The sequence below is a fragment of the Malaya genurostris genome, chromosome 3, assembly GCF_030247185.1.
Source record: "Malaya genurostris strain Urasoe2022 chromosome 3, Malgen_1.1, whole genome shotgun sequence".
In the NCBI taxonomy this organism is placed as follows: Eukaryota; Metazoa; Arthropoda; class Insecta; order Diptera; family Culicidae; genus Malaya; species Malaya genurostris.
In genome coordinates, this window is record NC_080572.1 from 24,788,855 (window position 1) to 24,814,802 (window position 25,948).

The following is a 25,948-nucleotide window of genomic DNA, read 5'->3' on the forward strand; positions in this document are numbered from 1 at the left end:
TACTGTTGAGAACTCATTGCTGGAACAAATAATGAATAATTTTCCATACCATCAGAAATAATAATGTGGATAACAAGTTTTCTCAAAAATATAAGAATAATATTCAATACAAGAAACAAAACCATAGAAAGATTTACAAGTAACGGGCTACCCCAAGGCGATGTGATGTCACAAACCCTGTTTAATATATACACTGCCAATTTACATGATCTCATCGAAGACGATGTTGAGCTAATGCAATTTGCAGATGATTTTGCTATCCTAATCACATCAAATACCGTAGAAAATATAAATCAAATTGGACAGATTTTTATAGATAACAAAAATGACTAAACAGAAACGACTAAAACATAACATAAATGACTAACATAACAGGAATGACTAAATTTATAACAGAAATGACTAAACTGAAATTCCAAGTAAAAGCCGATAAAACAAAAGCAATGTTATTCCAAAATAGTAAAAAGTCAGTCTTCCTCGTCACTATGGAAATACCATAACAACCCCCCGAGAGTTGTATAACTGGACAGTTGAACAAACTGATAAAAATATTACGAAATTAAATTTCTGCTACATATCAACTGAATGGTACAACAAATTGTTCGAAGAACTTGAAGAGCTGTATAAAAACACCAAAACAATATCTGACACTCTTAAAAGCCACAGATTTGTGTCTATTCCTGGTGGCAAAGTAGAGGCGAAAAAGTATTCTATTTCAGAAGATAAACCAAAATTATGTTCCTTGTATAGAAACAATACAAAATTGTATGCAAATGTTATATATAAAACAAATATTTGTGTAAAATTCCTCCATCTTTTCTCAGAACTAACATATATGTCTGCATAATGTGCACTTAGTCAGAGACTTAAAATAAAAGGGTGCCGGTAACCGAACACTCTCCCATACTTAGTTCTTCTATATTAAACATTATCTTGTCACAAACTGAAGTTCATTGAATTCTGAGATAATCATGACTTTACTTGATTTAGTTTTCGATAACATTACACTGAAAAAAAAATCAGTTTGGACAAGAAGTTTTTTTCAAATAACTTTATTTCCTTAAAAGTGCTCAACTTGAATTTTTGACTGTAGATAGGGAACATAATCTCCTATCTTGTAACAAAATTTCATCCAAATCTTAAATGTTTTTTTTCGACGATGAATTTTTAAAATCGATTTTTTCAGTGTATGAGTCGATTAGTATTTTTTTCTCTATTTTAATTCAAAAACTTGACTTATTTTGTAAAAATCGCTCATACAACACTCTTTTGTAGGATTTATCATTTTTCGACTACAGCTATTTGAAAAGAAAAGCTAAATAAGTTTGGCCCTTTTCAAAGACAGTCTTGATCATTTTTGAAGAAACGAAGTATGTAAAGTTTTTTTTTGTGACAAAATCTTTATGTACAGAAAGTTTCATTGAATTATGAGAGGGTACTGCCAACTCTGAATACGATTTAGTACGAAATTCGTCAATCGCAAAAATGATCGGTTAAGGACTATTCACACATATCTGATCCGGCTCAGTGCCGGCACGACTCCGTGCACGGACACTGATATAATTTCATTCGTTTTCTATGCGCGCATTCACACCTATCCGGTACAGTGCCGTTTCAGTGCAGCTCAGTGTAGCGTCCGTCCGGCAAACTCAAACTCGTCCTTTCCGATATTTTTGTATTTTCACTGAAGTCGGAAACGGCACGTAAACAGAACGGAAGGGTTTCCTTCAAAAAAAGAACACAGACGGCGCACTGAAGGCACTTTCATTGAACCGTCACGGAGCTGAACCGGAACGGAAATGAGTAAATAGTCCTTTATTTAAGTCCATGTAATAATTAAACTCTAAACTGTCTGTCAAACAATGAAACACTTACGTGATTTACAAATATCGTATTGAGGAGGTTGCTGTCTTTGTTAAAGCTTTGAATGTTTTGTTGCCACAAATTTGCCGGCGACAGCAGCAGACAGTTGTATTCAGGAAAAAGCATTTGCTGAGAAGTTCGCTTTACATTTTCAACGTGCAAGCAAAGATGACTGAGAGTGGTTTTCCTACAAATTAAACGGGCGTTTACAAATCCATGCGATATCAGTTTAAGAATAATGAAAGTGGATCGCACCTACCTGTCATCCTCGTGGTTGCGTATAATCTCGATCAATTTGAATACCTCGTACAGTGGTCCCCGGAAGGCGTCCGTTAGCTGCAGCTCATCCTTCCACGGTACCACACTGGAACGCATAATAATTTGCTGAACATAGAGAAGCGGGTCAATTCGAGCCCACGGAAACGGTGGCTCTAAGCTGATGTTGTAGATGCTGAAGAAGTTATTCCCGTTAAAGTTGAATGGATTATACAGCTCGGAAGTGATACTTGAGCCATTGGTAGAGTGGCTATAGAATTGTAGATTCCTTCCAATCTGGTCCGAGTAGGGAAAAATCACCTTCGTAGGGAAAGTTCCGGGAAGAGGGATGTTGAGTAAAGGATAGCTGGAAGTAAACAAATGAAATTATTGTAATTCCAATATGTGTAAATAGCGAATTGAGTTGAAAAGAAAAAAAACAAGCCGATTGATAAGCATTTTAGTCATCATGACTCAATTACACGAACGCGATAAGGAGCAATAGAAATGAATAATTTGTAATTCACACGATTTATTCAGCTTATTTCGAAAATAAAAAAGCTAATTCAAGAAGATTAGATTGTTTTCCTTCCGATGAACTGGGGTTTAGCGATAATAAAATTTTGAGAGAATCACAAATATGGAAATTTGTTATCGACACAGCAACCAATATCACGGCTAATAAGCAGGTTTCTGTCATAACTAGCTTTTCCATTACTCAATATTGCCCGAAAGTTTGATTTAGAATTAATGATTCGACTAGTAGCTATGAGTTTATGGTTTATTTTTAACCGAGTTTTTATCGGTTGAAATCGTGTTAAGCCACTAGTATCTTCACGTCCGTTCATTACGACGGCTAGTATGAGAAACAGGACGATCGATAGTCACCAGTAGTGCGATAAAAATTAATTTCAATCGAATATTCTTAGTTGGTAGTGAGCAAGTTGGAATGAATAAGCATGGACATCAACTCGATAACCAAAACTCTCTCCGGCCAGAATTATAAATAGAAGATGTCGGATCTCATTTGAGTTTTCGATTATCACCAATTTGAATCGATAATTTTCGACTGTTTGAAATGTATTGAGATGTGTTCCAAAGTATTAAAAATGAAAATTGAAAGAGGGAAGAATTCATATATGTTTATTTTGCAATTGATATATTTTGCAATTGATATAACATGACTGGTTTACCTTTCATTCTTCCCGGGTTGGCGGTTCAATACATAGGGCACTGGTCTTACAAACCAGTTGTCGTATGTTCAAGCCCCGACCTGGAAGGATTCGTAGTGTCAGTAGAATCGTAGCACCAGCCATGCAATGGTTCTGTACACTCTGAATCGGCTGCAAAGTCTGTTGAAACAGAAGGTCAAATTCCACTACAGGAATGTAATACCAAAGCTTTGCTTTACCTTTCATTCAATATCTTGAACCAATTCGAATGTTTACAAAAACCTCATTTGAAGGTCGTTCTCTCATTCAACTGTAAGAGATATTTTATTTAAAGAGATCAACTGACGGTAGTAGTTAAACTGAGCTTCGATTGGAAGAGAAACGAATGAAGAACTGAATGCTACCCGTTCTGTACGTAAGCGAAGCTAGTGTGTAAAAGGCTATCCGCATTAGGCCGATCCGAATGTGAAAATTAACAGATCGGCTGAAAAGTTCGTATCGTTTCTATGAGAGGGCGCCACTAGAATTAAATCCATACCTTTTTCAGTTAGTACCAACCTTCAAAAGATACGTGTATAAATTTGACAACTGTCTGATTATTAGTTTGTGAGATATTGCATTTTGAGTGAAGCTACTTTTGTTATTGTAAAAAAAATGGAAAAAAAAGGAATTTCGTGTGTTGATGAAACACTAATGTGCCGCCGATAGCAAAAAATGGCTTGATGAGTGTTATCCAGACTCTGCACCGGGCGAAGCAACAATTCGTAAGTGGTTTGCAAAATTTCGTACTGGTCATATGAGCACCGAAGACGATGAACGCAGTGGACGTCCAAAAGAGGCTGTTACCGGTGAAAAAAATCCACAAAATGATTTTCAATGACCGTAAAGTGAAGTTGATCGAGATAGCTGACACCCTAAAGATATCAAAGGAACGTGTTGGACATATTATTCACGAATATTTGGATATGAGAAAGCTTTGTGCAAAATGGGTGCCGCGTGAGCTCACAATCGATCAAAAACAACAACGAATTGATGGTTCTGAGCAGTGTTTGGAGCTGTTATATCGAAATAAAACCGATTTTTCTCGTCGATATATAACAATGGACGAAACATGGCTCCATCACTTCACTCCGGAGTCCAATCGACAGTCAGCTGAGTGGACTGCACGCGATGAACCGAACCCAAAGCGTGGGAAGACTCAATAATCGGCCGGTAAGGTTATGGCGTCTGTATTTTGGGATTCGCATGGTATAATTTTCATCGACTACCTTGAAAAGGGAAAAACCATCAACAGTGAAGCAATGAAGAGGTAATCGCTGAAACTGAGGCCTATTTTGAAGCAAAGGACAAATCGTACTACAAAAATGGTATCGAAAAGTTGGAAGATCGCTATAATCGCTGTATCGCCACTGATGGCAATTATGTTGAATAATAAAAACGAATTTTGGCAAAAAAAATGTGTGTTTCTATTAAACGATACGAACTTTTCAGCCGAACTGTTACTACGGTAGAGTGATCGTCAATGTCTGCCACATTCGGTTTTAATTGAATTGAATAAAGTTTTACAGCACTGGTTATCAGTATTCTATTATCGATGCTGACTTGGATGCAAATGCATTTAATATTCATTCAAAATAAATAATTTTTGATTCTAAACGCACAGGAATAAAGAAAATGAACATTAATTTCAAACATATTGTGCTTCGATTTCAAATATATCTTATTTCAATCTGGATATAATTTCATTACACTTGGAATCAAATACAATTGTTATTTGATTCACCGCGAACAAGTTTTGTTTCTATCAGGCTTTAGTGTGATTATGTGTAGATTCAATGACAGATTTTTCAAAATTATTTAAATTGTTATTGAAAACTAAAGTAGACTGATTATGGTAAATATAATAATCACCGTTGTTTAAAAATACAAGCAGTTCGCATAAATAGTAAAACATTTTGAATTTTATTTATATTCATTATTTCATCATAATTACAATTTTTTGAATTATTTTTCCTCCATTTTATGTAGAATAATCGGATAAGTATCTAAATTGTCTATTTTTACTTAAAATTATCCTTTCGGTAGTTTTATAACTTCGAATGATTACAAATGATCATGGAACTCACGAGACTCAATACAAAAACAAAGCATCTAAAATAAAAGATATCTAAAATTATTTCATCCATCTCGAAAATGATGAGATTACGATATTTAATGTCAAAATGTATGTTGTTTTTGAAAATCATTCCGTTATTTTGCAATCGTCCCAAGTATTGTATAGTATTGTTATCAATCGTTATGATTTATTACTTCCTTGAACGCGTCCATTTTTTCGTTTGAATGATGTAACGAAATTGACTTTTATGACAGCTCACTTACAACCTTCTTATTCTCCTTCTGTTTAGCGTCACCGCACTTGAGATGACGCCGATTGATGGCACAGCAACTTAGGCCAGTTAATTTTCGTTTGTAGTCCAATGGATTTTCCTTTCTCTGGACTACAGCGAAAATCTCGCTGTGTGGCTACATCTAGTCGCCAAAGTACGGATAAAAATTCTTTCTTTCTTGCGAAATACTCGAATTTTTACCGCATTACCACGATACAGATTCACCGGAAGTCCCACTTACAACCACAAATGCACATTTGCCATTTTGAAATTTGCTGGACAGCTCAGTTCAGCGACGATTCCGAATGACGTCAGTTGAACTGTCATTTCCTATTTATTAATTGATATAACCATGAACATCATACATATTTTGCCGTCTTGATTTTGAACCACGTGCTTTAACATAAATGAATAAACTATCGGAGCAAATATCAAAGGAATATCACTTTCTGTATGCGCTTTAAGTTGATAATGTATGTTCAGAAATTATTTTTTTTCCCCTTTATGGGCTGCTCTTACCGAGGGGGATAATGTATGTTCACAAATCAATGTTGTAATATTATAATTATGAATTATTAATATATTGCATGTCAGTCTACATAACATTGGTGAACATTCCTCTTCGCTGGAGGAAGGCGAGAGAGATGTCGCTTCTGATTTTTTTTTCTGGAAGCACAATAGTTTGTTTTCATCACGAAGCATCTTCCATTACACAGTTTTGAGTATGACTTAGACGATCAGTCAACGTTAACGAGACTTGTCTATAATATAGACAGTATTGGTGATTGCCGAAAATTTGACATAAGCTGCTCGATATTTATCAATATTGTATACAACATTTTCAATACGGTAGAAGATGCTACAAGAACTCGAGTCTCTCAATGCATGAACCGCGAGAGAATTTTTTTACATTTCTTCGCTCCACTTCATACTCTAAGGATTTCACGACCCTTAAAAAAATTATAGTCTGATAATGATTGGTGCTGTGTGGAATTTACCAAGAGAGAATCGCAAGTTGACAAATATCGCAGAAAATCGAATCGATGATTCGACTTGATGATTCTCATACTAGGTTGCAATGTTTCAAAACGCTTGTATGAAGCATTCACATACATTTTCAAAGACACAACTTATACAAAGGTTATATGCACATAGTTAGACAAAGCGGTAATAGTAAAATGATTCTATCGCAATTATTCACATCCCATACAGAATCGAATCGCGAAAAGAGAATAAGCGACCGTTTGTTGCTTCAGAGAGAATCGCCACAGCAGCGAGCTAACCTTTGATTCTCAGACAAGTCATCGAGCGAAATTCGCTCTCGCACTGGGTTGGCTTTATGCATCTTGAATTGAGTTGCTCGAAACAATTATTTTTGAAGTCGGTTCGACTGAACTGTGGCATTACGTATCATTTTCGACCACGTGATCGAGATCCTAACAATGTGCTACTAGATTTCGACTGACGCTGCTCGAATTGTCATAACAAAGATAGGTAAGCAAACCCATATACATTGAAATCATGAAAAAAACTAAACTGTGAATTATTGTTTGGGTATTTTCGATTACATTTATTCGGTTCAAGTACTGAAAAGAAGAAAAATGTTTGTAATACTGCGGTTTTAAGTTGCCACGAACTTAACATGAACACATTTCTGAAATTCAAATCAAGAAGAGGTTCGTTTTCTGTGTTTTTCATGTATTGTTGCAAGTCTAACACAATTTACGTCATCCATATGTGTAGTTTAAATCAAAGGCTTTTAGGTTCTGCAGCTTTCTTTATAGTATTTTCTCATATTTATTGGCAGAGGAGCAACCCATTCTTTGTGGTATTCATAATCTATTTAGGTACTATTGAAGAGTCAAATACACGCCAATAGTACGATATTGTGATGCTTTTAGCATATTTTAAATACTTTCAAGATGTTTGAACAAATTTTTCAATTTACGTGAGTTAGATATATGGGTAAAAACATTATTCGCTCATTGTTATCAATCGAATAAGCTTTTACCCACAATCCGTTTGAGCGACGTTTTCTGTCCACAGGATTCAGAAATTTGATTACAAATTACAATTACTGGGCATAGGTTAGTTTCGACTTACTTTTGTTATTTTAAATAAATACCACGCAGCTTTAAATTAATATGCTTTTGAACAGTTCGACTTGTACATAATATGCCAAACACACAAAATATATAATGATATACAAAACAACGCATTAGAATGAAGATTATCAATACTAATATGTTTAAGAAAATCTAAGATGTTATCGATAACTACCTAAAAAGAAACAAGTCGATAGTAATAAGGCTCGAGCTCGATTGTTTTGTTTTCATAATGCCAAAACTTCTCGATAATCTAATACTTCTTCGAGTGAAGTCGAACGAAGCTCGATGATCGGCTTCGAATCGAGAACCATAATACGAAACGTAGTCGATTCGATAAAATTTTAGTCGAATCGAGATACATAATGCCACCCCTGGTGTTTATTCTAAGTTAAATGAACCATGCCGGTTTTTTGTTGCTGCGATGATATCCGTATAGATTAGTTTAAAGCTTTCATTATTGAAGAGAGCTTTCTATACCCTTGTGGCAAATCGCCAAAAGTTTATTAAGTTTCAAGACATTTTTTCGTGCTAGACGACAGTCGAAGAAGCATTTTTGCTAATGCGACAGTAAAGTTATAATAAAAAAAATCCGCCCCCAAACAGAAATTACATTGTTATAGGTTGTTCGAAAAGGTTTCTATTGGAGATGATTTTCCCAAAATTTCAACCCTTTAACTGCCATATTTGTGGAGTTAGGGTGATTCTTCTGATTTTCATTTTATTTAAATTTTGAATTTATTTTATTTTGCAAAAAGTTTAAAAAATCAGGAATATTTTAGACATTATAGGAAACCTTTTTGAATTTTCCAAAATGTATTTTGTATAAAAAAAAATTTCGATTTTTTTGCACTTGCACTTACAGTATTGGTACAGCCAATGACGAGAATAATCGGATCTATTTTCACTCGGCTAGCACTCATAAACACTTTTCTACCTAATGCGAGTCACTCGATTTTATTCGTGTATAAGTGTGTTTCTGCCGAACAGCCGATTGCCTCAAGTAACACCCGATCGGCGAAGCGCAATAGTTAATTCTCTCGCATTTCTTCTCTCTTTCAATCGTTATAAAGCGCTACCATTTGAATTCTGTCTATTTCATGTTCGGTTTTAATTCAAACAAATGATGAGTTAACTCACTCGGCAATCCGATTATTTGCAAGTATTTTGAATCGTGATTCAAGACGATCCATTCTTTTAACGCTCTGGAGTGTAATGAAGCATGTAAGGCAGACGCAAAATAATCGTATCCGTGGGATGATTTTACGAGCCGACGAGAAGGTTGGGCGCGTTTTTTATTCATGCTGCAAATATGTGAAAAAAGTTGTTATTTTCTAAATTAAAGCGACATTATTTGCAGTTTCCACGATGTTGTTTCTAGTGGCCCACTCACCTAGATTCCGTATTTTCAGATGATTGTAGTATCTCGATTTTCTATATCTCAGTAGAAGCTTAACGGTTGCCAAAAAGGAACTAACATTTTCAACTGAAAACCTATTTCCTATGCACATTATGTTTTCACATATATCTTTACTTCTCGATCCAAAATCGATAACAGTTGGATATGACAAAAGGCTCTCCTCACCAAAATCGAATGTTTTAGAATACAGCTCTCAACGACCCCATAAGAGTTTTTGATTTTTAGTAGTACTATCTACCTTTATATTATAGCTTCGTGTAGCGCAACCGGATAGGTTTTTTTTTAGACTGGAAAAGTGCTGTATTCACTTACAAGTTCGACACAAATGTTAATACAAGTCATACAAGTAGCCAAAATTCATTAAATTGATCAAGGTATTGCAGTTTCCATTACGAATACGATGACATGTGGGCGGGTGACAATTTTATTAGAACTTTTGTAACAGCATATTACAAGAGAGCAAAAAGTTTGCTTCTATCGATAAATACAATACCAGAAATCATGAATGCAAAATTGCAAATATGTCTTACAATTTTTTCGGAGATATTCCCTTTGCGCGTTTTCTCGAAACCGTTCGTTCACACGATAACAATAAAACTACTGGACCAAACTGGATATTTTGCTTTTCTCTATAGAAAGGTAGAAGCTGCAAAATCCAACTTTCAAACGGATCCTCGGAGTCCCATGGTTTTATAACAATTCTACTTTTTATATACCATTTTACCGTTCAATTTTTTCAGAGATTGTTGAACCGATTTCCGCAAGCTTCCCGTTTGAAAGCTACTAACAGATAGGGAGTGGGGGGGTAATATAAATATAACACATATCGAAAAAAATAATAGAAATAATTCTTTATACTAACGCATGCGCTATCCAAAATAATAAATATTTCAACTAGAGTTGTTTTAAATCAGCGGAAATATTCTGTTAACAATATTATTCTTTGTATTTTAAACCCTGAATCGTGATTTTTAATAATCTAAAAGTATTAGGTTAATCGCTGGTGGATGTGACACCATCTGCACCCAATAAATTAAAATTCGAAGAACGTAGAGTAGTTTCCAATTTTGGTCTAATATGTAATTATGGTGTTGTTTAAGTGAAATTAAATTTGTCCTCTGGTTCATCAGAGATAAGTTTGGTCTACTAACACTATCCATTATAATTTAATCTAATTGTATCTATCGTTGTCGGTGTTACGTTACGTTTCTTTTTCCCCATTGCATTGTATTTTTACTGTGCCGGAGAGACCTGTTAATATCTTTTGAGCAATTTAGGTTCTGGGCTCTCTAGTGTTGAACACACGTAAAGAAATACTAGGTGTGACTGTATGAAATGGTCCACGTGAGCACGCATCCAGCGTTCTCTTCCAGAAACACACATCTCACACTTTCAGTTTGAAAGTGACATCTGTGTTAGAGAAATTTAGGTACATTCAAATCTTTCCTGATTCGAGAGTGTATCCACACCTGATTAATCAGTTTGCCGTCATTGCAAATTGTAAACATTAGTACCGATACCGAACCGGATCGGAAAGGCTTGAAAGCTCCTCGACGGTTCATAAGAGGTCAATTTACTCTTATTCCTGATAACAATAGTCCTCTTTTTTAATTAAATTCACCAGTTCAGGACGAATGTTATATATTAACATTAATCCCAACTGGATCAAGATAATTCAAATTGGTGACCAATTCCAGGCATAAGAATGCTCGAAACCACACAATGACCTATTGTCAATTTCAAGCAGTATTAGTTCTGTCCACTCCGTGATCGATCCAGATTACATAAAAATTTTCATCTTTTTACATTTATATGCGAACGATCTCGGAATGGTTTGACTTTGTTAATACGCGAAGTATAAATTGATTCCCACCTCCATCCACCAACCGAAGATACGCGCCCTGTAGCTCATCATACAAAGCCTAGGGATGTTTCTCTCACCGATCCTTCCTTATAAAAATTCTTTCTTAAGCCCTGAAATTTAGTTGTAGATGGAAACGCATGGTATTTAATTCTAAGGGCATGTGATATATGATTTTAGAACTAAATACCGTGCGTCTCCATCGGATGATGACAATTTTATGGAAACGCATGCTTTTCCGAATGATTTGTTTTTTTTTAAGTCACCCGTCCACAAATCTGAAAAAAATACAGCGTAATGTACTCATAAATGATTTATTTTTTATGTAAAATCTAGAATGGTACCAAAATTGTAAGTGCGACTAAAAAAAATCGAAAATTGTTAACATTTTTTTTCACGTGAAATACATTTTTAAAAATTTTGAAAAAAAATCAGAAGTTTTCCATAATTCCTAAAATATTCCTGATATTTTAAATTTTTTTGGTAAAAAATTTTGAAAATTTTAAATAAAATGAAAATCAGAAGAACCACCCTAACTCCACCAATATGGCAGTAAAAGGGTTAAAATTTTGGGAAATTCATCTCCAATATAAACCCTTTCAAACAGCGTATATCAATTTTTGTTCTGTTTGGGGGCAGTTTTGCCTTATTTCCTTATATTAAATTTTGGTGAGGAAAGGGTTCCAATCAGCTTTCAGCCCTGTCCAAAATGTATTGCCCTCCCCGTTAATTTGTATCAGACCGAATTAGCGCATGCGCGCCATATAAACGCCTCTTTCAATATGAGGAAATTATATTATTACCAAACAGTTTCTATTATTTATTTATGTTGGTTTTCTTACCTTTGGTCATAGTTTATATTCTGTTTTAACTTAATTTGTTGTCATTCTGCTTTTCCACTCCGTACTTTTGCTAACATGTTATGCTGTTTCCTTAAATGTAAAAGTTAGTTGTATGCAGTGGTGTTTATGTTCTTACCAATATTCCTTTCTAATTTTTCAGCTTCCAGCGGGTTTAGTATTTTTTTGCGTATTGTTTTTCGTTCGTGAATTTCTTGTTCCTGTTGTTTTTTGAATTTCTTGTTCCTCATCCAGTCATTCATTAAAAAAAAGGATTAGTTTTTTTAAAGACATCTTTATAAGGCCGCTCATCATGGTTTGACGGATAAGAACTGAGGACATGCGTTTTTATTTAAATGATATTAATACTTGGGTTTTATTAGTATTACTACAGCATGTTCACATTTCGTTATCTTCGGTTGATCCTTGACAGTATTAGCATCCGCTCAGGTATTTTTGAACATCTGGTGTACACTAACTCACAATCGAAATGTATCACGACCAATTTGATACAACGCACCCAAGGGCACGGTATTATGTATATTGTACGCACAAAAACACCTACATACACACAGGCACACACGCATACACACATGCATACATACCTAAATATATTCCACAAGCAAGCATCATAACACTGAGTTACTATTTCTATTCTAATAGATTCTAACTAAAACTAGTGAACCAGTAGTCATCTCATTAGTAGAGTCACCATGTTGTTTTACTGATTACTCGACTTTCAATAAATGAATTGTGATAAAATCAAATACAAAATCTTTGCCTCGTCTCTAAGAAGCAATAGCGCATAAAAGTAGTTGATTCAATACTGCTGTTTTAACGAAGCAAAATGCTAAAAATTTCATGTTACTCTTGAAGTTAGTCTATCAAACAGAGCTAACAGATCTTACTATAACTAATGGTTTTCGTGATGACTAATGGATTTGAGATGTATGGGGGTACCGTTACCCATTTTCTATCGCTTCTATTGGTCGATCGTTAGTCCTGAGCTGGAACGGTGGCCTTTATTACCGTTCTTGCATGCACTTACTCTTACATTTCACTCACACATCATCTCACCCATCAGATCCCAAACGATACATCCTCACAATACCAACTAGATGAACATCGTTTGACAGCTATCAGTGGTTTGCTCATTGCACTATGGTTTGAAACGGGAAATTAGCGTGCAAAAATTTTTTTAACTATTAAATATTAGTTTTTTGTAGTTGGTGTCTTCACAAAAGTTGTTTGTTATCAAATGGCGCTCCTTTGGATATAAAATATTACTAGGGTGGTCCTTATTTAGAATGAAATCTGTAATCTAACTTTCTTAATTGGACTCAGAAACGATTTTATTGTACAATAAAGTTGTAGGAAATTTTATTTTGAGGAACTGCTGAAAAAAGCACCTCTCTAGCTTTTCATTTGACCGAGTTACATCAATTGTCCCGGGTAAGAGTAGGGTGGCTCCCGAAAAATCGATTTTTTTGTTCTAACTTTTTTGTGAAACGTTCTATGGAAATGTTGTCTTCAGAAGAGTTGTTGAAATAAATATTGCACATAATTTTGCTGAGTAAAGCTTTTTCATATGAGCTACCAGTAAAAAGTTATGATTGTTTTTTCATCAAAAACTAGTCAACCTTCAAATGTCAAAATTCATTAGATGCCAGATCGATAAAAATGTATCCTATGCGGCTACTGAAAGTTCATAATATAAGTAAACATTTAAGAGAAAATTGGGAGGGTGTTTTTCTTTTAACTCATTTAAATTAGTCTTAAAAATACCTTGAAAAACTCAAAACCATTGCATAACTCTTAAACGCCTTAACGTATCGACATACTTCCTTCAGCAAAATAATAGTATCAAGTTAGTCCTACAAGTGTTCCATACATTTTCCATTCGAGAAATGAGACACACAAAAACTACAGCCGAAAATAGATTTTTTACTGAACAATTTTAAATAATTTATTACCAAAATATTTGATTCAGTTGAGCTTAAGCAACAGAGACACTGTGTAATATGGTTATTCCGAAGTAGAGGCCATGATAAATATATCAACAGAAATTTTCATTATCTTGACAACCAAAGCTCAAACAAGCTGGTGCAAGTTAGTGAAACGCAAATATTTTTATCCAAATCGTACCGAGACGCCTTTTTTCTTACCCACTTGTGTACCGAATAGCCTGTGACAACCGGAAAACGACGCACAATGAGTTTTGGTTAGAATAAATACAATACATGCTGTAGTAATACTAATAAAACCCAAGTATTAATATCATTTAAATAAAAACGCATGTCCTCAGTTCTTATCCGTCAAACCATGATGAGCGGCCTTATAAAGATGTCTTTGAAAAAACTACTCATTTTAACAAACTAATGATTTACTTGGGTTTCAGGAAGTGCTTTGTCTTACAAAAAGCTAACGGATTTAATGATTGCTGGTAGAAGTAATAAGGACATTTTACAGTATATCATTCAAGAATTGCGTATGAAAACCCCCACCTGGTGTGTTAGCAAACTGAACAAGACCGTGAAGTGAAGGGATACAAATATAAAAACTGCGTTTAGAGAACATTTGGGCCTACGTATCGGTGAGCCATTGCCATCAGGAGGTAATTCCAACGACGGAAACACGGCCCGGAAATTTTTCAAGAAGTGGAAAGAAACAGCAGATATAACAGGCCTTGATGAAACACTGTTGGAAGGATTTCACGTTATTCTCAGTGTAATCAATAGCCGATAAGATAAACGTCGACGAATTCCAAAGTTACACTGAGAAAATACGAGCGTTGTATGGCTGGTATCCACTATCACCAACTGCTCATAAATTGTTGATACATGGATAATTAGACACGCAATTTTACCTATTGGTATGCTTAGTGAAGAAACTCAGGAGACTCGAAATAAAAGTATCCGGAACTTCAGAGAGCACCATGCTAAAAAAAATCAGCAGAATCGCGAACATTGAAGATGTTTTTAAAAGGCTGCTGTTATCTTCAGACCCTATCTTGGCATTGTCGAACAAACAAAATAGGAGAAGTTCAGAAGACTTACCCGAACAAGCAAAATGTTTAGTTTTAGATAATAATTAGAATAATTCATTGCTTAATTTATTCAATACATACCAAACCGTAATCAACTGTTGTCTTATGTTTTATTTTGAATGTTAACGATACGATCATTACGATAACGGAATCAAAATCAATTGAAACAGTTATTTTGGTAATAAATTAATTAAAATTGTTCAGCAAAAAATCTATTTTCGGCTGTAGTTTTTGTGTGTCTCATTTCTCGAATGGAGAATGTATGGAACACTTGTAGGGCGAACTTGATACTATTATTTTGCTGAAGGAAGTATGTCGATACGTTAAGGCGTTTAAGAGTTATGCAACGTTTTTGAGTTTTTTCAAGGTATTTTTAAGACTAATTTAAATGAGTTAAAAGAAAAACACCCTCCCATTTTTCTATTAAATGTTTACTTATATTATGAACTTTCAGTAGCCGCAATAGGGTACATTTTTATCGATCTGGCATCTAATGAATTTTGATATTTGAAGGTTGACTAGTTTTTGATGAAAAAACATTCATAACTTTTTACTGGTAGCTCATATGAAAAAGCTTCAATCAGCAAAATTATGCGCAATATTTATTTCAACAACTCTTCTGAAGACAACATTTCCATAGAACGTTTCACAAAAAAGTTAGAACAAAAAAATCGATTTTTCGGGAGCCACCCTACTCTTACCCTGGACAATTGATGTAACTCGGTCGAATGAAAAGCTAGAGAGGTGCTTTTTTCAGAAAAGTTGCTCAAAATAAAATTTCCTACAACTTTATTGTACAATAAAATCATTTTTGAGCTCAATTAAGAAAGTTTGATTTCAGATTTCAATCTAAATAAGGACCACCCTAGTAATATTTTATATCAAAAGAAGCGCCATTTGTTAACAAACAACTTTTGTGAAGACATCAACTACAAAAAACTAACATTTAATAGTGAAAATATTTTTGTCACGCTAATTTCCCGTTTCAAACCATAGTGATTGGTTGAGTCATTATTATTTCGTTCTATTCTACAATAATCTATCTCATTCCACAGTATTTTATGATACACAAACCACCATTAAACGTCAAAGATGGACTCGATTTACCGTTCATTTATTGTCATCGTGTGAAACCCAATTGGGATATGTTCACTCCACCTAATATCCACTTCACACTGGTAATAAGGGCAGGTAGTATGAAAATAAAACATAAAAAAAATCTCAGTTAAGCCCTACCGGTCTCTCCAACCCCGGATGTTGGAGCGTAATGCAATCAATATCTTATTTAAGTCGTTCCATATCGTGTGAGTAAGATTCAAAAGTTGACCCAACCCGGAGAGTGGTGCCACGTCGGCACACATGAAAATCCGACTGATTTAATTTCGCGCGGTATAATACCCAACAAATGGGAAGACTGCGCTTTGTGGTGGAACGGATCACCTTGGCTGCGAAATAGTGATATTATTTGGCCTAAAGGACCTAGACTAACTGCCTCAGAAGATTTGTCACGGTTACTGCCATGCCGGCGATAGTGGAGAGATTCCAGATGTTCGAGAACTGCAGCAAATATTACATCATGCTTCGGGTCATTGCACGCATTAAGCGTTTGTTCCAGAACTTCAAAGGAACAACGTTCCACCGCAGAACTTCAAAGGAACAATATCGAGAAGAATTTACGTCGGAAGAGCTTAGACATGCAAAGCTCACCATTGTCCGACTGGTTCAGCAGGAGAGCTTCCCGGAAGTATTCGTTCAACTAAGAAAGCAGATAAAGTCGAAGAACCATTCGCTAATACCGCTTTCTCGCTTTGTAGACAACCATGGAGTCCGCAGGGTAGGGGGACGTTTGTCAAAATCATCGTGCTCATACGATACCAAATACCAGATTCTTCTACCAAAGAGCCATCCCTTCACTACCGCAATCATTCGCTGGGTGCATGCGTCCAATATGCACGCCGGTATTCAAATCACGATGGCATCAACGCGAAAGGAGTTTTGTATTATTAGAGGCAGAAGTGCGGTGAAGAAGGCAGTCAAGGATTGCGTGGTGTGCTTTAGGAGTAACCCTCGTTCTGTTCGTCAGTATATGGAGGATTTGCCAGCCTGTCGGTTAGATGGCAAATACCGTATTATCGTATCGGAATTGAGCTTTCACCTGTCTTCGAGGAAAACCGCTAACCGTATGGACCGACAACGGTACGAATTTCGTCGGAAAAGCTTGTTAAAAGAATGGGACAAACATTTTCACTAGTACCGAGAACAAGAACAATATTCGACGAACCTACGGTAACGAGTTCGAGAGGCGCTTCAACCCCCCAGAAGCACCAAACAAAAGTTTTACTGATAAAATATACGGCAGGTGCATCGTTATGTTTCGAAGAAATTTTTTTTTCAAATAAAATTGTATTGGGCTCATTTGCTTAAGCTTAACGTGGCCGATTGTCTTGTTATTAGGGAGAGAGGAAGGATGCCGTATTACGGGGCGGCATAATCCCCTAGAGTTAGTAAAGGGACATAGGGAGGGTGGGACCTACACAGTATTGATTTGGAATTTGAATACATCATTCGTTTGTGGTATACATCTTTTAGAAACACTTTGCGTTCGATGAATCTTCATGTTTTTCAGCTTGTTGCAAGGAAGAGATTATTCTGGATTGGGATGCTTTGTTGGTGTGACGTTTTTGGGTAGCTTCCAGCAACTCTGTCAGTTCAAGGCAGGTGCATGCTCCGAAGCATCGTTTAGACGAAAAAGGGATAGGGAGAGCACTAAATTTGAGCATTGATAGTTTTTAAGAAATTGTAGATGAAAGTCATATAAGGAAGATTTCGAGTTGCCAAGACGTCGCGGACTGGTACGAAGGGTGGTGTACCTCGGGCCCGAAGGGAACCTATGAGTTGGGACCTGGCATCACAATACTCGACACACGTCCAAACAACATGCTCGATGTCATGATAACCCTCACCGCAAACGCAGACACCACTCTCAGCGAGCCCCACACGACGGAGATGCGCGCTGAACATATAATGATTAGACATGAGCCTTGACATTACACGAATAAAGTCTCGGCTCACGTCTAACCCCCGGAACCAAGCTTTCGTCGATACCTGAGGAATTATTGAGTGTAACCATCGTCCCAGAGTTCCACTATTCCATGTATTTTGTCAGCTGGCTAGAGTTTTCTGACGATAGCAACTAAAAAATTCATTGAAGCAGATTGGTCTTTCATAGATATCACCTTCTAGTGCGCCCACCTTGGCTAACGAGTCCGCCCTCTCATTGCCTTGTATGGAACAATGTGAGGGGGCCCAAGCCAAGGTAATCTGGTATGTTTTTGCAGATAAAGCACTCAATTGTTCCCGTATTTTCCCCAGGAAATACGGCGAGTGCTTTCCAGGCTTCACTGAACGGAGAGCCTCAATGGAGCTGAGACTGTCCGATACAATGAAGTAGTGATCTGTGGGCAGAGTGTCAATGATCTCAAGGGTATACTGAATTGCAGCTAGTTCTGCGACGTAAATGAAGCTGGATCACTGAGTTTATAGGAAGCGGTGAAATTTTCATTGAATATACTGAAGCCGTCGAGATGTGATCCGTCCGTGGAAAACATTTTATTACAGTCGACTTCTTTAAATTTATTATTGAAAATTTTTGGGATCTCTTGAGGTCGTACAGGATTCGGTGTTCCACGAACTTCTGCTCTATGGATGTGTCGAAAAACACAGTAGAATTAGAAGTATCCACAAAATGAACACGGTTGGGAACAAACGAAGAAGGATTTATATTCTGAGCCATGTAGTCAAAATACAAGGACACAAAACGGGTCTGTGAATTAGGATTGACAAGCTTTTCAAAGTTTTCAATCACTATCGGATTCAAGATGTCGCATCGGATAAGCAATCGATATGAGAGATCTCAGAATCGGTTTTTCAACGGTAGGACGCCCGCCAACACTTCAAGACTCATCGTATGAGTCGATTGCATACACCCCAAGGCAATATGCAAACAACGATACTGAATTCTTTCCAGTTTAATGAAATGAATATTCGCAGCGAAGCGGAAACAGAAACATCCATATTCCATTACTGACAATATCGTCGTTTTGTACAACCTGGGTGAGAGCCCCACCGGTTATTGTACGAAGGAAATTAATTCTCTGTAGGTATTTTCGTTTCAGATACCTAATGTAACCTCCCCAGGTACCTTTGGAATCGAACCAGACCCCGAGATATTTAAATATGAAGACCTGAGCTATGGTTTCACCCCCTAGTTGAAGCTGTAATTCTGTTGGTTCTCGCTTCCTCGAAAATACACCCAGCTCAGTTTCTCCGTAGAGAACTCGATACCCATTTGAAGAGCCCATGTCGACAAGTTGTCGAGGGTATCCTGCAATGGTCCTTGGAGATCAGCAGCTTTGGGTCCTAAAATAGACACAACACTGTCGTCGGCAAGTTGTCTTAGCGTGCAGGATGGGTTGATACATTAATCAATGTTGTTTACGTAAAAATTGTATTAAAAGTGGGCTTAATCATGAGCCCTGAGGAAGACCCATGTAGCTGAATCGCTTTGTCGTCAAATCCCCATGCTCAAAATGCATGTGTTTCTCGGACAATAAATTATATAAAAAGTTGCTCAAAACTGGTGAAAGACCATGCTGATGCAACTTCTCAGATAGAACGGTAATGGAAACTGAATCGAATGCCCCCTTGATGTCAAGGAAAACTGACGCCATTTGTTCGTTACGAGCAAATGCCATTTGAACTTCTGTTGAGTCCAACGCTAAACAATCGTTCGTTCCTTTGCCCCCGCGGAACCCGAATTGTGTACCTGAAAGCAATCCATTTGTTTCGACCCAATTGTCCAGATGGAAGAGAATCATTTTCTCCAACAATTTCCGAATACAGGGAAACATAGCAATCGGCCGATACGAATTGTGATCGGAGGCTGGTTTCCCAGGTTTTTTAATAGTGATAACTCTCACTTCTCTCCATTTGTGTGGAACAATATTGCCCTCGAGGAACTTGTTGAATAAATTCAACAAGCGCCTTTTGGCAGAGTCTGGCAGACTTTTCAACAAGTTGAATTTAATTTTTCTAACCCCGGGGCTCTATTGTTACACGACAAGAGCGCAAGTGAGAGCGCTACCATCGAAAACGGTGTTTCGTTTGTTTTCAATGCCGCGACGCGGGATAACTTCTGTTCCGGAACAGAATAGGAACATACTTTTTTAGCAAAATCAAATATCCAGCGGTTAGAATATTCCTCGCTTTCGTTCGCGTGATTTCGATTGCGCATGCGACGCACAGTGGTTCGAATCAATAAAAACGTGGACATAAATCAGTAGCTGCCAAACCGTTCTTTTAATGCATATAGTTGCTTTGAAGAAATTATTTACAAATATATACCGCGTAATTTGATCCTATCATTAATTGTTCATGGCCTACTTTGACAAAAAATGTAACCATAACTTTTTTTCTGAAGAGATAGAAATTTTTTTTCTTCTACAAAGTTTTAGAACTATTAAAAATAATTTACTTTGTCATATATACCAAAAGTCTAGGTCGCACCGTTTCGGATATACAAAGCGTTTTTATGGCAACCCCCTAAAATCAGTTGTTTCGAGTTATTTTGTTATGCATACTTTGTTTGGAATAATTTTAGAATTTATAAAATCGCATATTTTTGTTGAAGGTAGTGCATAGGTTTGTTCTTTCCTGGCAAAGTTATGCAACATTTTACCTTTTTTTATACCTAGGATAAAACCTTGCACCGAAGCGAAATATGCAACTTTATGCAGCTGATTTTTACAAAATTTGTAGGAAAAGATGTGCCCAATATCATAAAAAAACATCTAAGTGGAACTCGGTGGAACTTTTTTTTTAGGTCTTTTCAAAGTTAGTTTTAATTACTGAATTATGGCAACCCCCTTAAAACTAGTTTTCTAGTCATAACTTGTTTCGAGTTATTTTTTATGCATACTTCGTTTGGAATAATTGTAGAAAATATAAAATTTCATAATTTTGTAGAAGCTAATGCATTTTTAAAATAAAGCGAATATCTCAAAAAATATTTTTTTACATTATTCAAATCTTCAGCAAAAATACTTTAAAAGTTTTTTTCTTTGAAAAGAGATAGAAAAAATTTTTCGTCAAAAACAAAATTATTTTTTTTCGAAATACCCCCTTAACAAAAATTAAGGTGCTACTTTCAAAAGAAGCGTTATATAATTTTGTAAAACTTCTTCGAAGACACGTTAGCTCTTAAAAATCAGTGAAAGTACAGACTTTTGACCGTCTTTTTCCAGTTTTGGACCACTGTGCGCCCTGTGTTTCTTAACCATTCATGGTTTCAGCATGGCCATAATGAAAATGAGTCACACGAATAGTACTCAAGATATTCTCATTGGAAAAAAATTTGGATAAGGTACATGTTCTCCTATAAGTATTATAAAAGTTTGCTGCATTAGGTTGCATATTTCGCTTCGGCACAAGGTTTTCTAGGTAAAAAGTAAAATTATGCATAAATTTTCCAGAAAATAATAAACTTATGCATTAGCTTCTACAAAATTATGAAATTTTATATTTTCTACAATTATTCCAAACGAAGTATGCATAAAAAAATAACTCGAAACAAGTTATGACAAGAAAACTAGTTTTAAGGGGGTTGCCATAATTCAGTAATTAAAACTAACTTTGAAAAGACCTAAAAAAAGTTCCACCGAGTTCCACTTAGATTTTTTTTTATGATATTGGGCACATCTTTTCCTACAAATTTTGTAAAAATCAGCTGCATAAAGTTGCATATTTCGCTTCGGTGCAAGGTTTTATCCTAGGTAAAAAAAAGGTAAAATGTTGCATAACTTTGCCAGGAAAGAACAAACCTATGCACTACCTTCAACAAAAATATGCGATTTTATAAATTCTAAGATTATTCCAAACAAAGTATGCATAACAAAATAACTCGAAACAATTTATGAATAAAAAACTGATTTTAAGGGGGTTGCCATAAAAACGCTTTGTATATCCGAAACGGTGCGACCTAGACTTTTGGTATATATGACAAAGTAAATTATTTTTAATAGTTCTAAAACTTTGTAGAAGAAAAAAAATTTCTATCTCTTCAGAAAAAAAGTTATGGTTACATTTTTTGTCAAAGTAGGCCATGAACAATTGATGATAGGATCAAATTACGCGGTATATATTTGTAAATAATTTCTTCAAAGCAACTATATGCATTAAAAGAACGGTTTGGCAGCTACTGATTTATGTCCACGTTTTTATTGATTCGAACCACTGTGCGACGGGCCGTATTCCAACGAGTGCTCATTACTGTTTCTCTCGTTAATCCGTCAACAAACCTTCGCCAGTAACCGCGTTTTGAAATTCTAACGCCGCATATTACCGATAATTATCTGGGGTTCCATTCCTTCTAAACGAGATGAAGGCTGAAGCTTTTTTCGTTTTCAGCTCTGAGCATTCTTTGTCCCACCATAGGTTGGGAGAACGCATACTAGTTTGGCCGCTGGGTACTCGTTTCGTCTAAGCTTGAATTGCGGTGTCGAGAATCAAGCCAGCCAAAAATCTCAGATATCGAGCTCGCGTAACTTTTCCAGTCAATGTTTCGTGTGAAATCGTGCGAAACATTGATTGTTTCCAATGGTCTTACACGGTTGGTGATAGAAACTATGATCGGCAAGTGATCGCTACCATGAGAATCACAGATTACCTTCTGCTTGCAATCTAACTGTAGCGAAGTCGAGCAAAGGGATAAATTCAGCGCACTTGGTTGTGCTGGCGGTCTAAGGTTCCGTGTCATTTCTCCCGTGTTAGGAATTGTCAAATTGAAGTTATCACACAGATCTTGGATTAACGAAGAACGGTTATCATCATATTAGCAGCCCCATCCTGTACCATGCGAGTTAAAGTCCCCTAAAACCAGTCACGGTGAAGGAAGAAGTTCTATGGTATCTGCAAGCCGACGATGCCCAATCGAGACTCTGAGAGGAATGTAAATAGAAGCTATACATAGATCTTTGCCTTTAATACTAATTTGGCAAGCAACAACTTCAATTCCCGGTGTCGAGGGGAGGTTAATACGATAACTCCATAAGAGTCTTCTCGGTCCAGGCGGATTATGTTAAAATTATGGAAGTCGAGGTTGATGTAAGAAGTAAGTTAAATTTCATTAAGGAGAATACATTGCTATTATGAGTATGTATTAAGTGTTTGAAAAAAATAAGTTTTGGGATGATACTTATACAAATTTACTGAAGCACAATGATCATATCTTCGATTATCAGTGGTAAATTATCCATCAAAAGATACGATCGCTGCAAGGAGGGGCCATTATTCAGTCAACTGTTTTAAAAATGTCCTTACTGTTGGCAGTAGAGCAGTTAGGAAGCTTTCTAGAGGATCAGTAATATAGAAGGCTGTTAATCCAGTCCACGATATCAGATTTTCATAATCCAGCGTTTGTTCATAATCGTTCATAATCCATAATCCAGCGTTTGTTGGATTTTCTGGTTGTGCTTTGGGGTCATTCGGGTTTTTGATGCCCCAGGAAGTGCTGGGTGCTCTTTATCATCCCTAAGTTTTTTGAACCCAGGAGAGGAGAGGACAGTCTGAGGCCTTTACGAGGAAGCTTGGTAGAAGCCAAAGTTTTGGCTTTTCTTGCTTCCTTCAACCTGCGTGTAGGAAGGTCCTTCGTCAGGGTCTTCAGAGGTATCCTCTTCAACTGGCAAGAGTGCAATCGGGTTCTCAGGGTTCGATGGAGTGGTTCTTTTTAAGATTTCCGCGTTAGAACGTTTAGAGCGTTCTTTCCCGAATCGCTTCAATTTCTCCGCACGCTGTATGTACGTAGGGCACACCGAAAGATCATGAGGATTTTCCCCGCAGTAGCAACACTTTTCCGCTGCTTTTCTGCAGAGATCGTCCTTACGGGCCTCTCCGCATTTGCCGCATCGAAGTTTGTTCTAACAATAGGTTGCCGTATGCCCTAGCTGTTTGCAGCTTGTGCAATGCATTACCCGCGGTACATACAGCCGAATAGGTAGACGAACTCCACTCACTACCAAATAGTTTGGAAGTGCAGATCCGGCAAAAGTGACGCGAAACGAGTCCGATTGGTAAAATTTACCATCTATCGATTTGGAATGCAATTGCATGCACTCCAAAATTTCGACTGGCTGAAGGTCGGGGTTTTTGAAACGACCTACCCCGTCCTTTATCAGATCTTCGATCGTCAGACTTTCGTCACGGACCACACCGTCGATCTCCACCACATGAGACGGGACGTACATGCGGTACTCCCTCGTGAACAACTCGCTGGTAGCAATCTCGTTTGCTTGCTGCAGGTCGGACACAACAACGCGTAACTTATTTGGAGAAACCTTATCCATTGTTTTTATTGCCGAGTAGTGTTAGGTCCCGAGCAATACTTAAAACTCTGAGAAACACCCACGGACCCCCCGAGCCATCGTCTTGGTGAACTTTTGGGCGAGCAGGCAATATCTCAGAGGGAGATGGAGGCATCGGAGGGGGAGATGGTATCGGAGGGGAAGATGGTATCGGAAAGGGAGATGGTATCGAAGGGGTAGATGGTATCTCGGAATCAGACTCAGCTTCTAAATGTTCTTCGTTCATTGAAGCTTCGCCTTCTTACGAGACACCTCCACTGTCATCAATATTCATATTTTTAGTGCGGGAGTAAAGAAGTTTCCCGCACTTAAAATGAGAATGAAAAAAATAAAATGAAAAGAAAATTATATGAATAGTAAAAGTATAAAGAAACATTTTCAGAAAATACTTAACAGTATGTCACAGTAAGCTGTTAGGTGAGTTGCTCCTTCACTTCTTCGTTGTGTCTCAGCGTGACCTTGACTCAGGATTTGCCTGCTGCGATGCGGGTAGCAAACAGTAGAAATAACTGCTGCCCGAGGATGACACAATAGCGTCTACTATCGATACCGATACGAAAACGGTGCACAGACAGAACTCACTTGCGGGGATGCTACTTTTTATCACTTCTATTTAATGCCTACACTACAGCCTCTGCTGTGATAGGCACCTTCGTCTTTCCGATGTCGATTTATAAAAAAAAATGCGTGTATTCACTTCGACCAAGCTACGAATGTTTCGAAGAAATGTTGACAGTCCTGTGTCGAATTAAAGCCATTCTAAATTCGAGACCAATTACACCGATATCGGATGACCCAGAAGATATCGAACCGCTCACTTCGAGTCATTTCCTGATTTTCCGGCGGTTGAACGCCATCGCTCGTCCCGACGATCATCAAAAATATCCAAGACGACGTTACACATCCTCGAAATCATCCAGCAGTTTTGGAACCGTTGGCAGTTGGTGTATATTTCGTCTCTACAACAGATGCACAAATGGCACGATAAGATGAATGTTCAAGTTGATCAACTCGTTTTTATAAAAAAGGATAACATGCCTGTTCAAAAAGTTCGAGCCCCGACCTGGAAGGGTTCTTAGTGTCAGTAGGATCCATAGTACTAGCCATGCAATGATTCTGTACACTAATACCGTTTTCGTTTATTGATCAGAGCAGTCCGAAAGCTGACCCAGAGTCGCCCAAACAACGTTTGATATGTTTGTTTTAGCAATCTGCGGTCGCTCTAGATCGGACTCCAATCGCGTAGTTTCGCTCTGAAAATTTTCTCGGTCGCACCACGCATCCATGCAAGTTTGTTTATTTTTTCTTTTTTTCATGAGTTGTTGTTTAGGGCGCGTACCACGTGTTCGTTTTAATCGGAGTCAGAGTCGCCCGCGTCTAGGTTTAAAAACGAAAACGGTATAAGAATCGGTTGCGAAGTCTGTTGAAACAGAAAGGCCAAATTCCACAAAAGGAATGTAATGCCAAGACTTTGCTTTGCTTTGCCTGTTCAAAAATGGTTACTCTACCGTATTGTCAAGGTTTTTCCGGGTTCCAGAGGCGTAGAAAGGATCGCTGATGTAAAGACGCAGAATAAAATCTTGA

General features: G+C 37.0%; 1 protein-coding gene across 2 annotated transcripts in view; it reads right to left on the reverse strand.

The window, feature by feature from the left end:
• Window positions 1-25,948, reverse strand: part of LOC131435976 (sterol regulatory element-binding protein cleavage-activating protein) — a 65,297-nt gene that overhangs the window by 34,676 nt on the left and 4,673 nt on the right. The window contains exons 2-3 of one of the 2 annotated variants that reach the window (XM_058604298.1): window positions 2,123-2,485; window positions 1,876-2,050 (exon numbers count right to left, since the gene is read on the reverse strand). In XM_058604298.1, coding sequence (XP_058460281.1) covers window positions 1,876-2,050; window positions 2,123-2,485 — 538 coding nt within the window. Of the gene's footprint in view, window positions 1-1,875; window positions 2,051-2,118; window positions 2,486-25,948 lie in introns of those variants that run through there. The other variant, XM_058604299.1, reaches the window with a different exon arrangement.